The sequence below is a fragment of the Hylobates moloch genome, unplaced genomic scaffold (assembly GCF_009828535.3).
Source record: "Hylobates moloch isolate HMO894 unplaced genomic scaffold, HMol_V3 SCAFFOLD_12, whole genome shotgun sequence".
Lineage (NCBI taxonomy): Eukaryota > Metazoa > Chordata > Mammalia > Primates > Hylobatidae > Hylobates > Hylobates moloch.
This window is the reverse complement of record NW_026652287.1, coordinates 50,707,834-50,727,893: the sequence shown is the minus strand read 5'-3', so window position 1 is coordinate 50,727,893 and position 20,060 is coordinate 50,707,834. Positions and strand designations below refer to the sequence as shown.

The 20,060-nt window shown below is 51.0% G+C and overlaps 1 protein-coding gene across 3 annotated transcripts in view; it reads left to right on the top strand.

The window, feature by feature from the left end:
* The window catches only part of UNC13A (unc-13 homolog A), a 94,818-nt gene that overhangs the window by 18,026 nt on the left and 56,732 nt on the right, over positions 1-20,060 (top strand). For 2 of the 3 annotated variants that reach the window (XM_058424597.1, XM_058424595.1), the window contains exons 5-11: positions 1,895-2,018; positions 3,330-3,403; positions 5,587-5,641; positions 8,910-8,945; positions 14,158-14,365; positions 16,963-17,475; positions 17,976-18,084. In XM_058424597.1, the coding sequence (XP_058280580.1) occupies positions 1,895-2,018; positions 3,330-3,403; positions 5,587-5,641; positions 8,910-8,945; positions 14,158-14,365; positions 16,963-17,475; positions 17,976-18,084 (1,119 nt within the window). The remainder of the gene's footprint in view (positions 1-1,894; positions 2,019-3,329; positions 3,404-5,586; positions 5,642-8,909; positions 8,946-14,157; positions 14,366-16,962; positions 17,476-17,975; positions 18,085-20,060) is intronic. The other variant, XM_058424596.1, reaches the window with a different exon arrangement.

Sequence of the window (20,060 nt, the reverse complement as noted above, 5' to 3'; positions counted from 1 at the left end):
AGCGGCTCAGGAGGCTGAGTTAGGAGAATCACTTGAACCTGGGAAGCGGAGGTTCCAGTGAGCCGAGATCACGCCACTGCACTCCAGCCTGGGTGATAGAGTGAGATCTGTCTCAAAAAAATTAAATTAGGCCAGGCTCGGTGGCTCATGCCTGTAATCCCAGCACTTTGGGAGGCCTAGGCGGGTAGATCACAAGGTCAGGAGATCGAGAACATCCTGGCAAACACGGTGAAACCCCGTCTCTACTAAAAATACAAAAAAATTAGCCAGGCGTGGTGGCGGGCACCTGCAGTCCCAGCTACTCGGGAGGCTGAGGCGGGAGAATGGCGTGAACCCAGGAGGTGGAGCTTGCAGTGAGCTGAGATCCCGCCACTGCACTCCAGCCTGGGAGACAGAGCGAGACTCCATCTCAAAAAAAAAAAAAAAAAAAAAAAAATTAAATTAAAATTAAAATATATAAAAGGAAGCCTTGAGAGAGACCCAAAATTCCCTCGATGGCCCTTCAAGTGTGAGGGAGGCCTGGTCACCTGGGGCGGCAGACAGTGGATTCTACCGAAGATCATTCCCATTTGAATAATGAACAGACCGAGGTTCAGGGTGGACCCCACTTGCTCAAAGGCTCACGTTCCTGAACAAGGGGAAATGGGCTCGCTCTTCTGGGGGACTTTCTCCGTGGATGATGGGAGGTTCCAGGGCTTTTATCCGAAGTCAGAGTCTCATAACCTCTTATCAAGGGTAGGGAATGACCATGTCGGGCTGGGACTGCCCCTACATAACCCCTAGGGGCTCCCCCTCTGGGTCCTTTGCTCTGGGTTCCCCTGACTCACCATGTGGCCCTGGACTGAGACCTTCCCTTCTCTGAGTCTCAGTTTCCTCATGTGTAACATGGGGACACAGCCAGGCACTGTGGCATGTGCCTGTAGTCTCAGCTACTGGAAGCTGAGGCAGGAGGATCATTTGAGGCCAGGAGTTCGAGATGAGCCTGGGCAACATAGTGACACCCCATTTCTAAAAAGAAAGAAAGAGAGAGAAAGAGAGGAAGAGAAGGAAGGAAGGAAGAGAGGGAAAGAAAAGAAGAAAGAGAGGGAGGGAGGGAAGGAGAAGAAAGAAAGAAGGAAAGAAGGAAAGAAAAGAAGAAAGAAAGAAAGAGAAAGAAAGAAGAGAAAGAAGGGAGGGAGGGAGGAAGGAAGGAAGGGAGGAAGGAAGGAAGGAAAGAAAGAATCACTTGTACCTGGGAGACAGAGGTTGCAGTGAGCCAAGATCACACCATTGCACTCCAGCCTGGGCAACAACAGTGAAGCTCCATCTCAAAAAAAAAAAAAAGGCGGGGCCGGGTGTGGTGGCTCACACCTGTAATCCCAGCAGTTTTGGAGGCCGAGGTGGGTGGATCATGAGGTCAGGAGATCGAGACCACCCTGGTTAACACGATGAAACCCCATCTCTACTAAAAATACAAAAAGTTAGCCGGGCGTGGTGGTGGGCGCCTGGTCCCAGCTACGCAGGAGGCTGAGGCAGGAGAATGGTGTGAACCCAGGAGGCGGAGCTTGCAGTGAGCCAAGATCGCACCACTGCACTCCAGCCTGGGCGACAGAGCGAGACTCTGTCTCAAAAAAAAAAAAAAAAGAGAAAAGAGAGAGAAAGGAAGGAAGGAAGGAAGAAAGGAAGGAAGGAAGGAAGGAAGGAAGGAAGGAAGGAAAAGAAAGGAATAAAGGAAGAAAGGGAGGAAGGGAAAGAAAGGAAGGAAGGAAGCAGGGAGGGAAGGAAGGAAAGAGAGAGGAGACATGACTTTTGTTTTGGGGTAGGGGTGAGGGGGATGTCTCACGTGAGAGTAGGGGCCCTGGGGACTAGTGACCAGCAGATTCCTGACCCACACACCTCCTCCCTCAAACCCCAGGAGGGCCCTGGAGAGTGGCTGACGCTGGACTCCCAGGTCATCATGGCGGACAGCGAGATCTGCGGCACCAAGGACCCCACCTTCCACCGCATCCTCCTGGACACGCGCTTTGAGCTACCCTTAGGTGAGTACAGGGGCCCGGGACCTTCACCCAGCCCCAGCCCCACTTGTAGACTCACTCAGCTATTCCAGGAGAGTGAACAGGCCTGGGTAGGTCTAGCTGACCCTTCAGGCTGAGAATGAGGGTCCTTCGCTCCAGAAGAGAGTTTCTTGGGTTGCAGAGAACAGGGATGTGAACCTGCTGCGTGCGGGCCATGACCTGGGCCCCGTAGCTTCCCAGTGAGCTGCAAATGCTTCACGACCCAGGGCGTTCAGGGTTGAGCTATCCTGGCTGTTCCTTGGTGATGCCTGAGACTGCAACAGTGAGCTGGGGATAGGAAGAGAGACAGACAGAGACAGAGAGACAAAGAGAGACAGAGAGAGACATGTAGACAGAGGCTGAGAACAGATAGTCCCCTCTTCCTTTCCTGGAAGCACCTTGAGTCTCTCTACCTCATTCTTGTAAGAACCCATTGGCTGGCCAGGCATAGCTTCTCATCTCTGTAATCCCAGCACTTTGGGAGGCCGAGGGGGGAGGATCATTTGAGGCCAGGGGTTTGAGACTAGCCTGGGCCATCTAGTGAGATCCCATCTCTATGAAAAAGTTAAAAATTCACCAGGCATGGTGCTGCGTTTCTGTAGTCCCAACTATCTGGGAGGCTGAGGCAAGAGGATGGCTCAAGCCCAGGAGTTTGAGGCTTCAGTGAGCTGTGATTGTGCCACTGCACTCCAGCCTGGGTGACAGAGTGAGACCCTGTCTCTAAAAAAATAAAAATAAAAACAATGGGCTGGGCGTGGTGGCTCACGCCTGTAATCCCAGCACTTTGAGAGGCCGAGGCGAACGGATCACCTGACGTCAGGAGTTTGAGACCAGCCTGGCCAACATGGAGAAACCCTGTCTCTACTCAAAATACAAAAAAATTAGCTGGGCCTGGTGGCACACACCTGTAATCCCAGCTACTTGGGAGGCTGAGGCAGGAGAATCGCTTGAACCCAGGAGGCGGAGGTTGCAGTGAGCTGAGATCGTACCACTTCACTCCAGCCTGGGCAACAGAGTGAGATTCCATCTCAAGAAACCATTAAAAACAATGGTCTCCACCTCTAAAGGTAGGACCCGTCTCCTCTCATCCGCAAATTTCTCCATCCAGTCTGGAAGGAGGGCCTCCCCTTCATCTCCATCCACCCTCCTGAGATCACAGACCAGCCCACCCCTACTTCCGAGGCTTTGCCAAAGACCCCAGAAGCCAGGGCCCAGCTGGAGCTCAGTAGGCCTAGAGGATGGAGGCTGAAGGGCAGGGAGGGGCTTCCAGGCTCATGGACAGGGCTCTGCTTACAGACATTCCTGAGGAGGAGGCTCGCTACTGGGCCAAGAAGCTGGAGCAGCTCAATGCTATGCGGGACCAGGATGAAGTGAGTGTTGGGGTGAGAGGGGGCTGTTTTCTTCCTTGTTTCTGTCTCTGTCTCCCCACGATTTTCACTTACAGATGCTGTTTCTCTCTGAGCTTGTCTTTCCCTGCATCTCTGTTTCTAACTCTTTGTAACCTGACTGCATCCATGACCCATGTGGTCCAGTCTCTAGACAATGTTGGGGTCAAGAAACATGCAGAGGCCACGTGCAGTGGCTCACACCTGGAATCCCAGCACTCTGAGAGGCGAAGGTGGGCAGATCACCTGAGGTCAGGAGTTCAAGACCAGCCTGGCCAACATAGTGAAACTTGATTCGAGGCCAGAGTCGAGACCACCTGGCCAACATGGTGAAACCCCGTCTCTATAAAATACAAAAATTAGTAGGATAGTGGGGGGGGAGGCTGAGGTGGGAGAATCACTTGAATCTGGGAGGCAGAGGTTGCAGTGAGCCGAGATCACGCCTGCCTGGGCGACAGAACAAGGCTCTGTCTCAAAATAATAATATTGATAATAATAATAAAATAAAAAATTTTATATTTCATTTGGGGGGTACATGAATGTATTGCATGATGCTAAGGTTTGGAATTCCATGGCATTACTCAAATTATAAACACAGCATCCAACAGGTAGTTTTTTTCACCCTTGTCCTGCTCCCTCCTTCCTCCCTTCTGGAGTCCCCAATGTCTACTGTTCCCATCATTTTTTTTTTTCTTTTTTGAGACGGAGTCTCGCCCTGTCACCAGGCTGGAGTGCAGTGGCGGGATCTCGGCTCACTGCAACCTCCACCTCCCAGGTTCAAGTGATTCTCCTGCCTCGGCCTCCCGAGTAGCTGGGACTACAGGTGTGTGCCACCACACCTGGCTAATTTTTGTATTTTTAGTAGAGATGGGGTTTCACCGTTTAGCCAGGATGGTCTTGATCTCTTGACCTCGTTATCTGCCCGCCTCGGCCTTCCAAAGTGCAAGGATTGCAGATGCGAGCCACGGCACCCAGCCTACTGTTTCCATCTTTATGTCCATGAGCACCCAATGTTTAGATTGCACTTATAAGCATTAACACGTGGAATTTGGTTTTCCGTTTTTGGATGGATTCGCTTAGGATACTGGCCCCCAGCCACACGCGTATTTGTGCAAAGGACATGATTTAATTCATTTTTATGGTTGTGTAGTTCTCCATGGTGTATAGGTACCACATTTAAAAAAAAAAAAAAATCCAAGCCGGGCGCGGTGGCTCACGCCTGTAATCCCGGCACTTTGGGAGGCCGAGGCGGAAGGATCACCTGAGGTCAGGAGTTCAAGACCAGCCTGGCCAACATGGTGAAACCGTCTCTACTAAAAATAGAAAAATTAGCTGGGCATGGCGGCATGCACCTATAATCCCAGTTACTCGGGAGGAGGGTGCAGTGAGCCAAGATTATGCCACTGCACTCCAGCCAGGGAGACAGAGTGAGACCCCATCTCAAAAAAAAAAAAAAAAATCCAATCCACCATTGATGGGCACCTAAGTTGATTCCATGTCTTTGCTATTGTGAATAGTGCTGCCATGAACATACATGTGCATGTGTCTTTTTGTAGGATAATTTCTTTTCCTTTAGCTATATACCTAGTTGTTTGTTTGTTTGTTTTTTCGAGACAGAGCCTCCCTCTGTTGTCCAAGCTGGAGTGCAATGCCACAATCTCGGCTCACTGCAACCTCTGCTTCCCAGGTTCAAGTGAATCTCTTACCTCAGCCTCACAAGTAGCTGGGATTACAGGCGCATGCCACCACGCTCAGCTAATTTTTTGTATTTTTAATAGAGACAGGGTTTTACCATGTTGGCCAGGCTGGTCTCAAACTCCTGACCTCAAGTGATCTGCCCACCTCGGCCTCCCAAAGTGCTGGGATTACAGGTGTGAGCCACTGCACCTGGTCCCTAGTCTTTTTTCTATCTCCATTTCTCACTTTTTCTCTGTCTCTCTCTCTCTCTCTCTTTTGTGTGTGTGTGTGTGTGTGTGTGTGTGTGTGTGTGTGTGTGTGTGTGTGTCTTTCTCTCCTTTTCTCTCTTACTCCCTGTATCCTTCTCATAGAGAAGGAGAGAATTTGGGAGGTAGAGGGAAGTCGGGATGGGACAGAACAGAGGACTATCCTGGTCCCCTGGCCTTTGGCCCCTCTGAGATAAGCCCTTTCTCCTTCCCCTACCCCTTTAGTATTCGTTCCAAGATGAGCAAGACAAGCCTCTGCCTGTCCCCAGCAACCAGTGCTGTAAGTACTTCTTGATTCTTCCTTAGGCATCAGCTGAAACCCTCATCCCTCCCCTACCCCATGACCGTCCTGTCTAAAGGCTCCTCCAGTCTGGAGACACAAGTCCTGAGAGTGCAGTGTCCACTTACAGTGGATTAGAAATTAGTGTTCTGAGGCTGGGCATGGTGGCTCACCACTGTAATCCCAGCACTTTGGGAGGCCGAGGTCAGGAGTACGAGACCAGCCTGGCCAACAGGGCAAAACTCCATCTCTACTATAAATACAAAAAAATTGAACAGGCGTGGTGGTGGGTGCCTGTAATCCCAGCTACTCAGGAGGCTGAGGCAGGAGAATTGCTTGAACCCAGGAGACAGAGTGTGCAGTGGGCCAAGATCATGCCACTGCACTCCAGCCTGGGTGACAGAGCGAGACTCTGACTCAAAAAAAGAAGGAAGGAAAGAAAGAGAAAGAGAGAGAGAGAGAGAAAGAAGAAGGAAAGAAAGAAAGAAAGAAGGAGGCCGGGCACAGTGGCTCACGCTTGCAATCCCAGCACTTTGGGAGGCCGAGGCAGGCGGATCACGAGGTCAGGAGATCGAGACCACGGTGAAACCCCGTCTCTACTAAAAAAAAAAAATACAAAAAAAAAATTAGCCGGGCGTGGTGGCGGGCGCCTGTAGTCCCAGCTACTCGGAAGGCTGAGGCAGGAGAATGGCGTGAACCCGGGAGGCGGAGCTTGCAGTGAGCCGAGATCGTGCCACTGCACTCCAGCCTGGGCAACAGAGCGAGACTCCGTCTCAAAAAAAAAAAAAGAAAAAGAGAGAGAGGAAGGAAGGAAGGAAGGAAGGAAGGAGAGTTCTGAGACTTGGGCTTGATTCCCACCTTGCTATGTGGTCATGGGCAGGCCAGTGTCCCTCTTCGATATTTAGGGGCCCTCTCTTTGAAATAGTGCATCTGACAGCCCCCTCACTCTGAGGGCTGTTGGAAGAATCCGGGACATCTAGAGACATGAAAAACACTTCGCAGATGCTTCACTTCCATTCATCAGATGCTGGATGAGGGCATATAACTTATTCCACAAACTATTCACTGGGTTAGCACAAACCCCAAGCAGCCCACGTCAGATGGTGCAGACAGACACGGGCAGAAGATCCTGCCAGCACATGTGCAACAGGTGCACGTACAACAGATGAAGGCTGTTTCACTAACCCATTTTCTTAGATGGAGAAACTGAGGCCCAAGAGGAGATGTGATTTACCCAAGGCCACACGCCCGGCAACTGGCAGAGCCAGGATTTGAACCCAGGTCTGAGGGACTCCAACTTTGCTTCCCTTTCCACTGCTCCTTGTCTATTGATGATGATGATCACTTTCCTCTTCCTATTTCCATCAAGGCTGCAGTTGTCAAGATTTTTTATCTTCCTGGGCCCTGTGGACACTCAGATGCATCCGGACCAGGTCTTTTCATGGATGGAGGAGCTGTCTCCCTCCTTAAAATGACTTCCCATTGCTCTGTGGTGGAGGGGAAGTAGCAAATCATATAGCCTCAGGGCAGAGCTCCCACCTGCTGACACCAAACCCCACTTCACTCTTTAGCCTCCTTCCCCTTTCTCATTTACTTTCTTTTCTTCTTCTTCTTTTTTTTCTTTGGAGATAGAGTCTCGCTCTGTCACCCAGACTGGACTACAGTGGTACTATCTTGGCTCACTGCAGCCTCCGCCTCCCGGGTTTGAGCAATTCTTGTGCCTCAGCCTCTTGAGCAGTGGGGATTACGGGCACATGCCACCATGCCCAGCTAATTTTTGTATTTTTAGTAGAGATGGGGTTTTGCCATGTTGGCCAGGCTGGTCTCAAATTTTTTACCTCATGTGATCCGCCCACCTCAGCTTCCCAAAGTGCTGGGATTACAGGTGTGAGCCACCATGCCTGGCACCTTTTCCATTTGCTTTTTCATCTTCCTTTTCTCCCCTCTCACAGCTTTCCCTGTATCTGTGTCTCCCTCACCATGTGTCCAGGAGGGTGGTAATGGAGCCGGGGTTGAGGAGGGCTTGGGAAACTCCAGCTGGGGTACCCTGTTTCTACACTAACTTGGGGAGTGATATTGAGAAAGTTCCTTGGCTTTCCTGGCCAGGGAGGGGTCATCACTGCCTGGAAGGAATTACAAACCCCCGCTAGGTGAATGGGGTCGTTGAGAGGTAGCAGTGGGGGCGGGGCCAGGCAGAGTGGAGGCAGGAAGGCAATGTCAGAGAGCCCCTGGGCAGATGGACTAGAGCCAGGGGCAGGTTCATTTTGGGAAGTGGAGACCACCACTCAATATTTACCCACAAGTCCTCCCTTGGAGTATTTTGTCACCCCTGTTTCCCAGAGAAAGCAGCCAATGGTCAGAGGAGCCAGGATTCTGGTCCAGGACATTTTTCTGAGTGCCAGGTACTGCATGTGCTAGGCAAAGGTGGTTCACGCCCTGGCCCTGATGCTCAGAGGCTGTGTGACTTTGGGCTGCTCACTCCATCTCTCTGAGCCCCATAGTTTCACCCGTAAAATGAATAGAATGATAAAATCCACCCAACAGGGGTGTTTCAAACCTTAGGGTTTCCAATTTAGTGTGTCTTTCCTTATCCAAGAGCTGGGAGAGGAAAAAGGTGGAGACTGGGAGACTGCTAACCTCAGACTTCATAGTTGGAAAACCCTAGGCCCAAATACCCACTTTGATACTTCCTGACTGAGCCTTTCCTCTCATTGAAAACTGAGCCAGGCACAGTGGCTCATGCCTGTAAATCCCAGCTACTCGGTCTCACTTGAGACCATGTGTTTGAGACCAGCCTGACCAACATAGCAAGACTCCATCACTACACAAAAAAAAAAACAAAAAGAAAAACCACCAAGAACCAAAACATTAGCTGAACATGGTGGTGCGTGCCTATAATCCCAGCTACTCGGGAGGCTGAGGTGGGAGGATCACTTGAGCTTGGAAATTGGAGGCTGCAGTGAGCTGTGATTGCACCACTCTGCTCCAGGCTGGACGACAGAGTGAGACCCTGTTTCAAAAAAAAAAAATTAAAGAAAATAAAAAAATAAACAAACAGGGATATCCCACCTTCCTCCCAAGGTGGAGAGCGGAGACACAGCAAGTGTCAGCAATGAAAGTGATACTCAGGGAAGGTACTCAGGACAAGAGGGGCTCTTGGGGTGGGGGGAGCAGTTGGGGAGAGTGAGGAGGACAGCAGGGGAGCCCCCTTCCTACACCCATCCCTCTGTCTGCTCCCTTTTATTATTTCTGCCCCTTCTCTTTGTAGGCAACTGGAATTATTTTGGCTGGGGTGAGCAGCACAGTAAGTACTCAGCCTGATTGATGTTCTGGGAGGCGCATGGGAAGGTGGGCACCTTGGTGATCCCAAGGCCCCTCCCCACTACCACACAGGGAAGCAGGGAGCCTGTGACGAGCACGTGGGGGCCAGAGGGCTTGGCAAGACCCCTTTCAAGCTTTCCTGTACCCTGTTCGTTAGTGCCTGTCTTGGGAGGCCTGCCATCTGCTGGGGAGTGGGCACCGTCATTGGGGTGGGGTGGGGGGGTTTAGCCTGGAGGAGTGGACATTTAGACCAACAACCTACCTGTCTCCAGCTGGGCACTGTGACCCCCGCACCCCACTCCCTCGTATAACCTCACCTCCTCTCCTGTAGCCTCTGCCTTTTGGTCTTCCTATCTTCCTTCTCCACTTGGAAATGAGTCCAGTGTCACTCAGTGGGTAATAGGTAGGCAGGGTCTCCAACAGAAGGGCGGGCCAGGGACCTCAGGGAGACGCACACAGGAACCTCAGCACCCCCTCCAGGTCCACCCACACTCACACCTCACCTTCCATCTTTATTTGCTCTCCCAGGGAAGAAGGCAAGCCACCCCCTCCCTAAATTGAATGTCCCTTTTACTTTTCCTTTTTTTGAGACGGAGTCTCGCTCTATTGCCCAGGCTAGAGGGCAGTGGCATGATCTCAGCTCACTGCAAGCTCTGCCTCCAGGGTTCACGCCATTCTCCTGCCTCAGCCTCCTGAGTAGCTGGGACTACGGGCACCCGCCACCACGCCCGGCTAATTTTTTGTATTTTTAGTAGAGACGGGGTTTCACCATGTTAGCCAGGAGGGTCTCGATCTCCTGACCTCATGATCCGCCTGCCTCGGCTTCCCAAAGTGCTGGGATTACAGGAGTGAGCCACGGCGCCTGGCCCTAATTAAATGTCCATTTTTCTACCTAACAGCAGTTCCCAACCTTTTTGACATGAGGGACCAGTTTCATGGAAGACAATTTTTTTATGGACTGGGATTGGGGGATGGTTTCTGGATGATTCAAGCTCACTGCATTCATTGTGCACTTTATTTTTATCATTATTACATTATAGTATGTAATGAAATAATGATACAACTCATCATCATGTAGAAGCAGTGGGAGCCCTGAGCTTGTTTTCCTACAACTAGACAGTCCCATCTGGGGGTGATGGGGGACAGTGACAGATCATCAGGCATTAGATTCTCATAAGGAGTGCACAACGTAGATCCCGCACATGCACAGTTCACAATAGGGTTCACGCTTCTGTGAGAATCTTTTTTTTTTTTTGAAACAGAGTCTCGCTCTGTTGCCCAGGCTGGATGGAGTGCAGTGGTGCGATGTCGCCTCACTGCAACCTCTGCCTCCCAGGTTCAAGTGATTCTTGTACCTCAGCCTCCCAAGTAGCTGGGATTACAGGCACACGCCACCACGTCCAGCTAATTTTTTGTATTTTTAGTAGAGACGAGGTTTCACCATGTTGGCCAGGCTGGTTGTGAACTCCTGACTTCAGGTGATCCACCTGCCTTGGCCTCCCAAAGGGCTGGGATTACAAGTTTGAGCCACTGCGCCCAGCCTCCTATGAGAATTTAATGCCGCTGCTGATCTGACAGGAGGCGGAACCCAGGCGGTAATGTGAGTGATGGGGAGCAACTGTAAATACAGATGAAACTTCACTCGCTCACCCAACCGCCGCCCACCTCCTGGCTGTGCGCCCCAGCTCCTAACAGGCCAGAGACCAGATCCATGCCCTAAAGAGTTGCTCCCTTTCTCCCATACCCTGCCTCTTCTAGAGAAATCCAGTCCTCTATTCTTTCTTTCCTTCTTTCTTTTTTCTTTTTTTTGAGATGGAGTCTTGCTCTGTCACCCAGACTGGGGTACAGTGGTGCAATCACTGCTTACTGCAACCTCCACCTCCCAGGTTCAAGCGTTTCTCTTGCCTCAGCCTCCCGAGTAGCTGGGATTACAGGTGCATGCCACTATGTCTGGCTAATTTTTGTATTTTTAGTAGAGACAGGGTTTCACTATGTTGGTCAGGCTGGTCTTGAACTCCTGACCTCAAGCAATCCTCCCACCTCGGCCTCCCAAAGTGCTAGGATTACAGGTGTGAGCTACCATGCCTGGCCAGTCCTCTATTCTGAGGATAAATCTGCCTCCTCTCTCCTTCACCAGCTGGGGAGTCCTTCACTCCTTCCTCATATCCTGGTTGACAAACCTAACTCCAGGACCAGTGAAACTGTTGACAAACACTTTGGTCCATCACAATTTATCAAAAACAAGTTGGTTAAAAATCAATTTAGGCCAGCCACACTGGCTCACACCTGTACTTCCAACACTTTGGGAGGCTGAGGCGGGAGGGACGCTTGAGCTTCAAAGTCTGAAATCAGCCTGGGCAACAGAGCAAGACCCCATCTCTACAAAAAAAAAAAAGGCCAGGTGTGGTTGCGCAGCCCTGTAGTCCCAGCTATTCGGGAGGCTGAGGCGGGAGGATTGCTTGAGCCCGGGAGGTCAGGACTGCAGTGAGCCATGATTGTGCTACACTTCAGCCTAGGCAACAGTGTGAGACCCTGTCTCTAAAAAATAAATAGATTAAAATAAATAAATAAGTAAATAAAATCAATTTTGCCAGAAAGAATGCTTGGCAGACAGGGCAAGCTCGATAACAACCAACTTGCCACAAACGAACAATACGGTCAAAAGCAAAGATAGGCTGGGCGCGGCAGTTTACGCCGTAATCCCAGCACTTTGGGAGGCCAAGGTAGGCAGATCACTTGAGGTCAGGAGTTCGAGACCAGCCTGGCCAACGTGACGAAACCCCGTCTCTACTAAAAATACAAAAATTAGCCAGGCATGGTGGTGCGTGCTTGTAATCCCAGCTACTTGGGAGGCTGAGGCAGGAGAATCATTTGAACCTGGGAGGTGGAGGCTGCAGTGAGCCGAGATCGCACCATTGCACTCCAGCCTGGGTGACAGAGTGAGACTCTGTCTCAAAGAAAAAACCAAAAACCAACAAACAAACAAAACAAAACACCAATGCAGCTAAAGCTGATAGATAATTGGGTCAAAAAGGAAAGACAATTGAGCCGAAAACAGACCGTTCGGTTAAAACAAAAGTGGTTGAAAATAGCCAGAAGCAGGTAATTTAGTCAAGAGCTACTTAGTAGAAAGCAGAGCCTGGGCAAAAGCGAAAAGAATCCACCTCAAAGTAATTTACCCTTCATAAGCAGATAATTTGTCAGGAAAAAAAAAAAACTGGGTGAACATGTGCACAGCCTCATGCAATTTGGCTGGAAACATCTCAGCCCGGTCAAGGACAATTCGGTAGAAAGAATGCTGGCCGGCTGAGGTGGCTCATGGCTAATCCCAGCACTTTGGGAAGCTGAGGCGGGAGGATCGCTTGAGCCCAGGAGTTTAAGATCAGCCTGGGCAATATAGGGAGATCCCATCTCTACAAAATAATAAATAAATAAGATTAGCTGGGCGTGGTGGTGTGTGCCTGTGATCCCAGCTACTGTGGAGGCTGAGATGGGAGGATCTCTTGAGCAGAGGAGGTCGAGGTTTCAGTGAGTTATGATCGCGCCACTGCACTCCAGCCCAAGTGAGAGAGACCCTGTCTAAATGAATGGATGAATACAGCAAAAGTCTGAAGGTTTCACTCATTGCTCTGAGATTTTGGGGTCTGGGGTCTTCCCCTTACCAGTACTTCTCATGTTTTCTTCATGACTACTTTTTTTTTTTTTTTGGATTCAGGATCTCACTCTGACGCCCAGACTGCAGTGCAGTGGCGTAATCATAGCTCACTGCTACCTCGACCTCCTGGGCTCAAGCAATGCTCCTGCCATAGCCTCCCAAATAGCTGGGACTACAGGCACTCATCACCACACCCAGCTAATTTTTAAATTTTTTTAAGAGCCTTACTATGTTGCCCAGGCTGATCTTGAACTCCTGGGCTCAAGTGATCCTCCTGCCTTGGCCTCCCAAAGTGCTGGGACCACAGGCGTGAGCCACTTTGCCTGGCTCATGGACTACATTTTACTTTACTTTTATTTTATTTTATTTTTTGGAGACAGGGTCTTGTGTCACCCAGTCCCTGGAGTGCAGAGGTGTGATCTTGGCTCACAGCAATCTCCACCTCCTGGGTTCAAGAGATTCTCCTGCCTCAGCCTCCCAAGGAGCTGGGATTACAGGCACATGCCACCACACCTGGCTAATTTTTGTATTTTTAGTAGAGACAGGGCCTTGGTATGTTGCCCAGGCTGGTCTTGAACTCCTGGCCTCAAGTTATCTGCCCGCCTCGGCCTCCCAAAGTGCTGGGATTACAGGTGTGAGCCACTGTGCTCGGCCTTTGCTTTACTTTTAAAATAAAGATAACTTTATCATTCTTTTTAATTAAAAAATTAAAAAGATTGAATTATTGAAACCTTTTTTTTTTCAGAAGGTGCAGAAAAGAATAAAGAAGAAAATGTACAATCCCCAATTATGCCAGCACCCAGACATGTTGCTTTGAGAATTGGAATTTTTTTTAGGATTTAGAAAACAAACTGTTCTTTTTTCTAAGGAAACCAAACTAAACTAAAATATCTTTTAGTTCTTATTAAACATGAAGTTTGGCAACTCTACCACATTCCATTTTAGCGATAGATTCCAAGTGTGTGGTGGCTTTGCCAAGCTAAGAATCTAATCCTTTTTGAAAAAGACAGAACCATGTCTCAGCATCTTCTTGGTTCTTGTACATGTAAATTCAGGTCTGGGGCCCTCACCCTCAGATACCAGGAAATCTCTAAGGGTTAAAGGGCATTCCCTCCACCTTGAACTCCTGATCTTCTTCCAACTTCCCCCTGACTGTTTGTGTGACTCCTGTTATGGGAAACTAACTGCCCAGTGGAAAAAATCCCATCTCATTTTCAGAGATCTTGATCTTCAGCAAAGTTGTTCCTCACATTTGAGCTGAAGGATGCCCTCTACTTCGTCCCTGTTTTCTTCACATTGTAGGACCTACCCTAGCCCCTAGACTTTAGGTCCAATTTGACCCACATAAAGCAAAGCAGGGTTTTCACCTCCCTTGTTCTGAAGCCTATATCTCTATTAACATGATCCACAATTCTTTATCCATACTAGTAAAAAATTCTCTTCTTTGGTAGCAGCACCCTAAGTCTGGGAAATTATATTGGCCCCCATCATGTGCACTCTCTCTTCCTCACCCTCTTCCCATACCTCCTCTCTCTTCCAGACGATGACCCCGACAGTGCAGTGGATGATCGTGACAGTGACTACCGCAGTGAAACGAGCAACAGCATCCCGCCACCCTATTATACTACGTCGCAACCCAACGCCTCAGTCCACCAGTATTCTGTTCGCCCACCACCCCTGGGCTCCCGGGAATCCTACAGTGACTCCATGCACAGTTACGAGGAGTTCTCTGAGCCACAAGCCCTCAGGTAGGTGCTGCGGAGTGCAGCATGCATGTGCATGAGGGTCCTGCTGTGTCTCCTGGAGTGGAGAGAAGGGTGGGGGGCTGGATGAAGCTGGAGGTGGAATTCCAGAAGGGCAGAATTCACCCATCCAGGAGGGCAGAATTCACATTTTCTTGTGGGAATTAGCCATTTTTTTTCTTTTTTTTTTTAGATGGAGTCTTGCTCTGTCACCCAAGCTGGAGTGCAGTGGCACCATCTCGGCTCACTGCAACCGCCGCCACCCAGGCTCAAGCGATTCTCCTACCTCAGCCTCCCGAGTAGCTGAGATTACAGGTGCACGCCACCACCAGGCCCAGCTAATTTTTGTATTTTTAGTAGAGACAGGGTTTCACCATGTTGGTCAGGCTAGTTTCAAACTCTTAACCTGGTGATCTGCCTGCCTCGGCCTCCCAAAGTGCTGGGATTACAGGATTGAGCCACTGCGCCCAGCCTCTTTCTTTACCCAAAAGCTTGCAAGAAAATTCTACACAGCCAGGCATGGTGGCTCACGCTTGTAATCCCAGCACTTTGGGAAGCCAAGGCAGGCGGATCACCAGGTCAAGAGTTTGAGACCAACCTGACCAAAATGGTGAAACCCCGTCTCTACTAAAAATACAAAAATTAGCCGAGCGTGGTGGCGGGCATCTGTAATCCCAGTTACTCAGGAGGCTGAAGCAGGAGAATAGCTTGAATCTGGGAGGTGGAGGTTGCAGTGAGCTGAGATCGCATCACTGCACCACTGTACTCCAGCCTGGCTACAGATGTGCGAGACTCCATCTCAAAAAAAGAAAGAAAGAAAAAAAGAAAATTCTACAAGCAGCCTGGTGTGGTGGCTCATTCCTGTAATCCCAGCACTTTAAGAGGCCGAGGCGGGAGGATAGCTTGAGTTCAGGAGTTCGAGACCAGCCTGGGCAACAAAGTGAGACCTTCCGTCTCTATAAAAAATACAAAAATTAGCCAGGCATGGTGGCATGTACCTGTGGTTCCAGCTACTCATGAGGCTGAAGTAGGATGATCACTTGAGCCTGGGAGATCGAGGCTGCAGTGAGCCAAGATAGCACCATTGCACTGCAGCCTGCGTGACAGAGTGAGCCCCCCGCCTTTTTTTTTTTTTTTGGAGACAAGATCTTGTTCTGTTGCCCAGGCTGGAGTGCGGTGGCACCAACATGACTCACCGCAGCCGTGAGCTCCTGGGCTCAAGCGATCCTCCCACCTCAGCCTCCCCAGTAGCTGGAATTACAGGCACAGGCCACCACACCAAGCTAATTTATTTTTATTTTTTGTAGAGATGGGGGTCTTGCTCCATTGCCCGGGCTAGTCTTGACCCCCTTTTTATTCCTATAGCATCCCCGAGGCTGGCCAGGGAAGAGGGTCTCAGGCACTAAGATTGGAGGAGGTATCTAATCAGGAAATGATAAGGTTTGTTGAGTGACTAAGTGAATGGTTAGAAGAGGGCTGAGTGGTGGCCCCTATGTCCCCCTGCCTGCACTTAGACAGAGACAGATATTCCTGTTGACGTTGAGCATGATCCTGGGTTCATATAAGCAGCATATAACAGAGGGCCTGACCTGGCCAGAGAGTGGGGGGCATTTGCACAAGTAAGTGATGTTTCAGTGGGTATCAGAGGGTGGGTAGGAGTTTGCTAGATAAAGCAGACAAGGAAGAGACCACAACAAGTGCACAGGTTTATGGTGTTGGAGAGACAATGAGGTGGCCAGTGTGGCTGGAATGGAGGAGGTGGGGAGAAGTCGGGGGAGGTATGCAGGGGGAGTTGGGAGGGTATGGACCACACAGGGCTAGCACAGATTTTATTCCAAGGCACTAGTGAGCCATGGTAGGATTTAGAGCAGGGGAAGGAGGGAGGTGATTGGATTTACGATTCCCTGTGGTTTCCAAGGGAAGCAGGAACTATGGCGACAGCATCTGGTAGAGACAGCAGAGGCTGGCCTGGGGTGGGCCCCAGGGTACAGGGAAGTGGATGCATTTCCCATACTTTTTCGAGGTGGAGGCCAGGAGACCTGCTGCGGGGCTGTGGTGATGGTGCTGACCCTGAGTTCCCAGCACAGTCAATTGTCTGTTCCCCACAGACCGCAAATGCCACAAAAGCGGGAATTTTTTTTTTTTTTTTGAGATGGAATTTCACTCTTGTTGCCCAGGCTGGAGTGCAATAGCATGATCCCAGCTCACTGCAACCTCCACCTCCCGGGTGCAAGTGATTCTTCTACCTCAGTCTCCCGAGTAGCTGGGATTACAGGCATACGCCACCACGCCCAGCTAATTTTTGTATTTTTAGTAGAGACAGGGTTTCACCATGTTGGCCAGGCTGGTCTTGAACTCCTGACCTCAGGTGATCTGTCCACCTCAGCCTCCCAAAGTGCTGGGATTACAGGCGGGAGCCACCGCACCTGGCCAAAAGTGGGGATTTTTATCTTTTCTGATCATGGCTGTGTTTTCCAGCCCCTAGAGCAGGACCTGGCACATAGTAGGTGCTCAGTCAGTGATGAGTCAATGCCTGTGTGACTGGGGCTCAGGTGGGCAGTGACTCGGTACCCCAGCCCCTGAACCCTGTTCCATCCCCACAGCCCCACAGGTAGCAGCCGCTATGCCTCTTCGGGGGAGCTGAGCCAGGGAAGCTCTCAGCTGAGCGAGGACTTCGACCCCGACGAGCACAGCCTGCAGGGCTCCGAGATGGAGGACGAGCGGGACCGGGACTCCTACCACTCCTGCCACAGCTCGGTTAGCTATCACAAAGACTCGCCTCGCTGGGACCAGGACGAGGAGGAGCTGGAGGAGGACCTGGAGGACTTCCTGGAGGAGGAAGAGCTGCCTGAAGACGAGGAGGAGCTGGAGGAGGAGGAGGAGGTGCCTGACGATTTGGGCAGCTATGCCCAGCGTGAAGAGGTGGCTGTGGCTGAACCCAAAGACTTCAAACGCATCAGCTTCCCGCCAGCTGCCCCAGGGAAAGAGGACAAGGCCCCAGTGGCACCCACCGAGGCCCCCGACATGGCCAAGGTGGCCCCCAAGCCAGCCACACCTGACGAGGTGCCTGCAGCTGAGCAGATCCCTGAGGCTGAGCCACCCAAAGACGAGGAGAGGTAACAGGACGGGGCCAAGGGGCCAGAGGGGCTGCCACAAGGTCACAGGGTCAGCAGGGCTATGATGGGGTCAGCGTGGACCTGGGTAGTTGCTGGGGCTGAAGTTGTCACAGGCTCTTTGGTTTCTTAAAGGGATCAGAGATGACAGGGCAGAGTAAAGAGGTCAAAGAGGGTTCAGGGGGCCATGAAGGAGTATTAGAGTTTGTGATCTTAGTGGTTGCTGCGGTCGGAGAGGTCAAGATCCTGGGCAAATGGGGGGCCAGAGGGGCTGGGCTGGTGAAAAGAAAGCCGGGGAACAGTGAAGTGTCAGAGAAGCATTGGGTGTGTGGGAAGGGGTGAGGGGCACCGAGGTGGGCCAGAGGACACATGTGGGTCCCAATGTCTCTGAGGGGTCAGAGATACCATGGGGAGCTGTGCATCACTTGCACAACTGGAGGGTCAAGGGAAGGTGAGGGGTCACGGAGAGCCAGCCCAGAGCTTCATAGCGTTCTCTGCCTCAGTTTCAGGCCGAGAGAGGATGAGGAAGGCCAGGAGGGGCAGGACTCCATGTCCAGGGCCAAGGCCAACTGGCTGCGTGCCTTCAACAAGGTGCGGATGCAGCTGCAGGAGGTGAGTGACGCATCCAGCCATGCCCCTGCCACACTTAGCCAGGCCACGCCCAATGCCATGTCCACACATGTTTTGGCCACACCCACACCTATATTGGCCACGCCCAACACCCCACCTGTACCCAAGCCTAGCCTGGGAATGCCCAGTGTAGTGCCCACACTGTGCCCATGCCCCAGCCACCCGAGCCCTTCCCTGGCCCCACCCTCACTCAGCCTGGCCTCACCCAATGTCACCGATGCCCCACCCACCCTGACCCTTCCTTAGCCACATACACACACGGCCCAGGGTGTCCCCATGGCCCATCCACACCAGCCTGGCTATGCTCACTCCCAAACCACACACCAAGTCTGGCCCCACATATCCCCAGCCCAGCCTCCTGCCCAATGTCAGCCTGGGGTTTCTAGGGCAAGAGGGAGGAGAGAAAACTAGGGCTGAAATCCGGCTGAAGTCATGGTTAGGGATCAAGGTCAGCGTTAGTTCAGCCATCAAAGATCAAAGGTCAGGGTTAGAATTGGTGTTAGGCAAAGGGGTCAGTGCTTAGGGCCAAATTGGAGGTCATTGTCAGGGTTAGGGAAAGGTCTGGGGTCGGGTCAGTAGGGGAGTAGGAATCAAGGGAAGGAATTAGCATCAGGGTCAAGGTGACTGTTTAGATGGGCAGCAGGGTTGAGGCCATTCATTTATTCCTTCATTCAGCACACCCTGTTGCTCTTCAGGGTTACCCTCCAAACTGCAGTGGGATTGGCAGGAGGAGATTCCAGACAGACTCCCAGAGGTTTAGACCATCAAATATCAGAGCCACAAAATTACCAAACGAAATTTCTTAACAGTTTTAAAATAGAAATCTATTTTTTGACTCAGCAGTACATACATATGGTTCTAAATTAGATAGGTAGAAGAGTACACAGTGAAAGGCTGTTGGATAACTTTCACTAGGTTAAGAAATTAAATTGAAAAAATAGCTACTATTGGAAGTATGTGATGTACAAGAAAAACAAGCTATGGAACTAGTAATATGACAAGAAAAAGACACATGGAGGGCTCTCTGGGTTTCATAGGAAAAGCATAAAACTAATCCAAGGCAATCAGGAAAACTACCTGGAGGAAATGACAATTAAGGAGAAGTGATGGCCGGGCGTGGTGGCTCATGCCTGTAATCCCAGCACTTTCGGAGGCCAAGTCGGGTGGATCACGAGGTCAGGAGGAGATCGAGACCATCCTGGCTAACACGGTGAAACCCCGTCTCTACTAAAAGTACAAAAAAATTAGCCGGGCGTGGTGGCAGGCGCCTGTAGTCCTAGCTACTCGGGAGGCTGAGGCAGGAGAATGGCGTGAACCCGGGAAGTGGAGCTGGCAGTGAGCCGAGATCGTGCCGCTGCACTCCAGCCCGGGCGACAGAGCGAGACTCTGTTTCAAAAAAAAAAGGAGAAGTGATATCCAAAATATTTCAACAATATTTCAGGAGCTCACGCCTGTAATCCCAGCAATTTGGGAGGTCAAGGCGGGAGGATCACTTGCACTCAGGAGTTTGAGACCAGCCTGGGCAGTGTAGTGAGATCTCATCTCTAAAAGGAAAACATAAAAAATATTTCAGAGCTGGGCACGGTGGCTCACACCTGTAATCTCAGCACTTTGGGAGGCAGAGGTGGGTGGATCACCTGAAGTCAGGAGTTCGAGACCAGCCTGGCCAACATAGTGAAACCCCATCTCTACTAAGAATATAAAAATTAGGCCGGGTGCGGTGGCTCACGCTTGTAATCCCAGCACTTTGGGAGGCCGAGGCCAGGAGATCGAGACTACGGTGAAACCCCGTCTCTACTAAAAATACAAAATATTAGCCGGGCGTGGTGGCGGGCGCCTGTAGTCCCAGCTACTTGGAGAGGCTGAGGCAGGAGAATGGCGTGAACCCGGGAGGCGGAGCTTGCAGTGAGCCAAGATTGCGCCACTGCACTCCAGCCTGGGCGACAGAGCAAGACTCC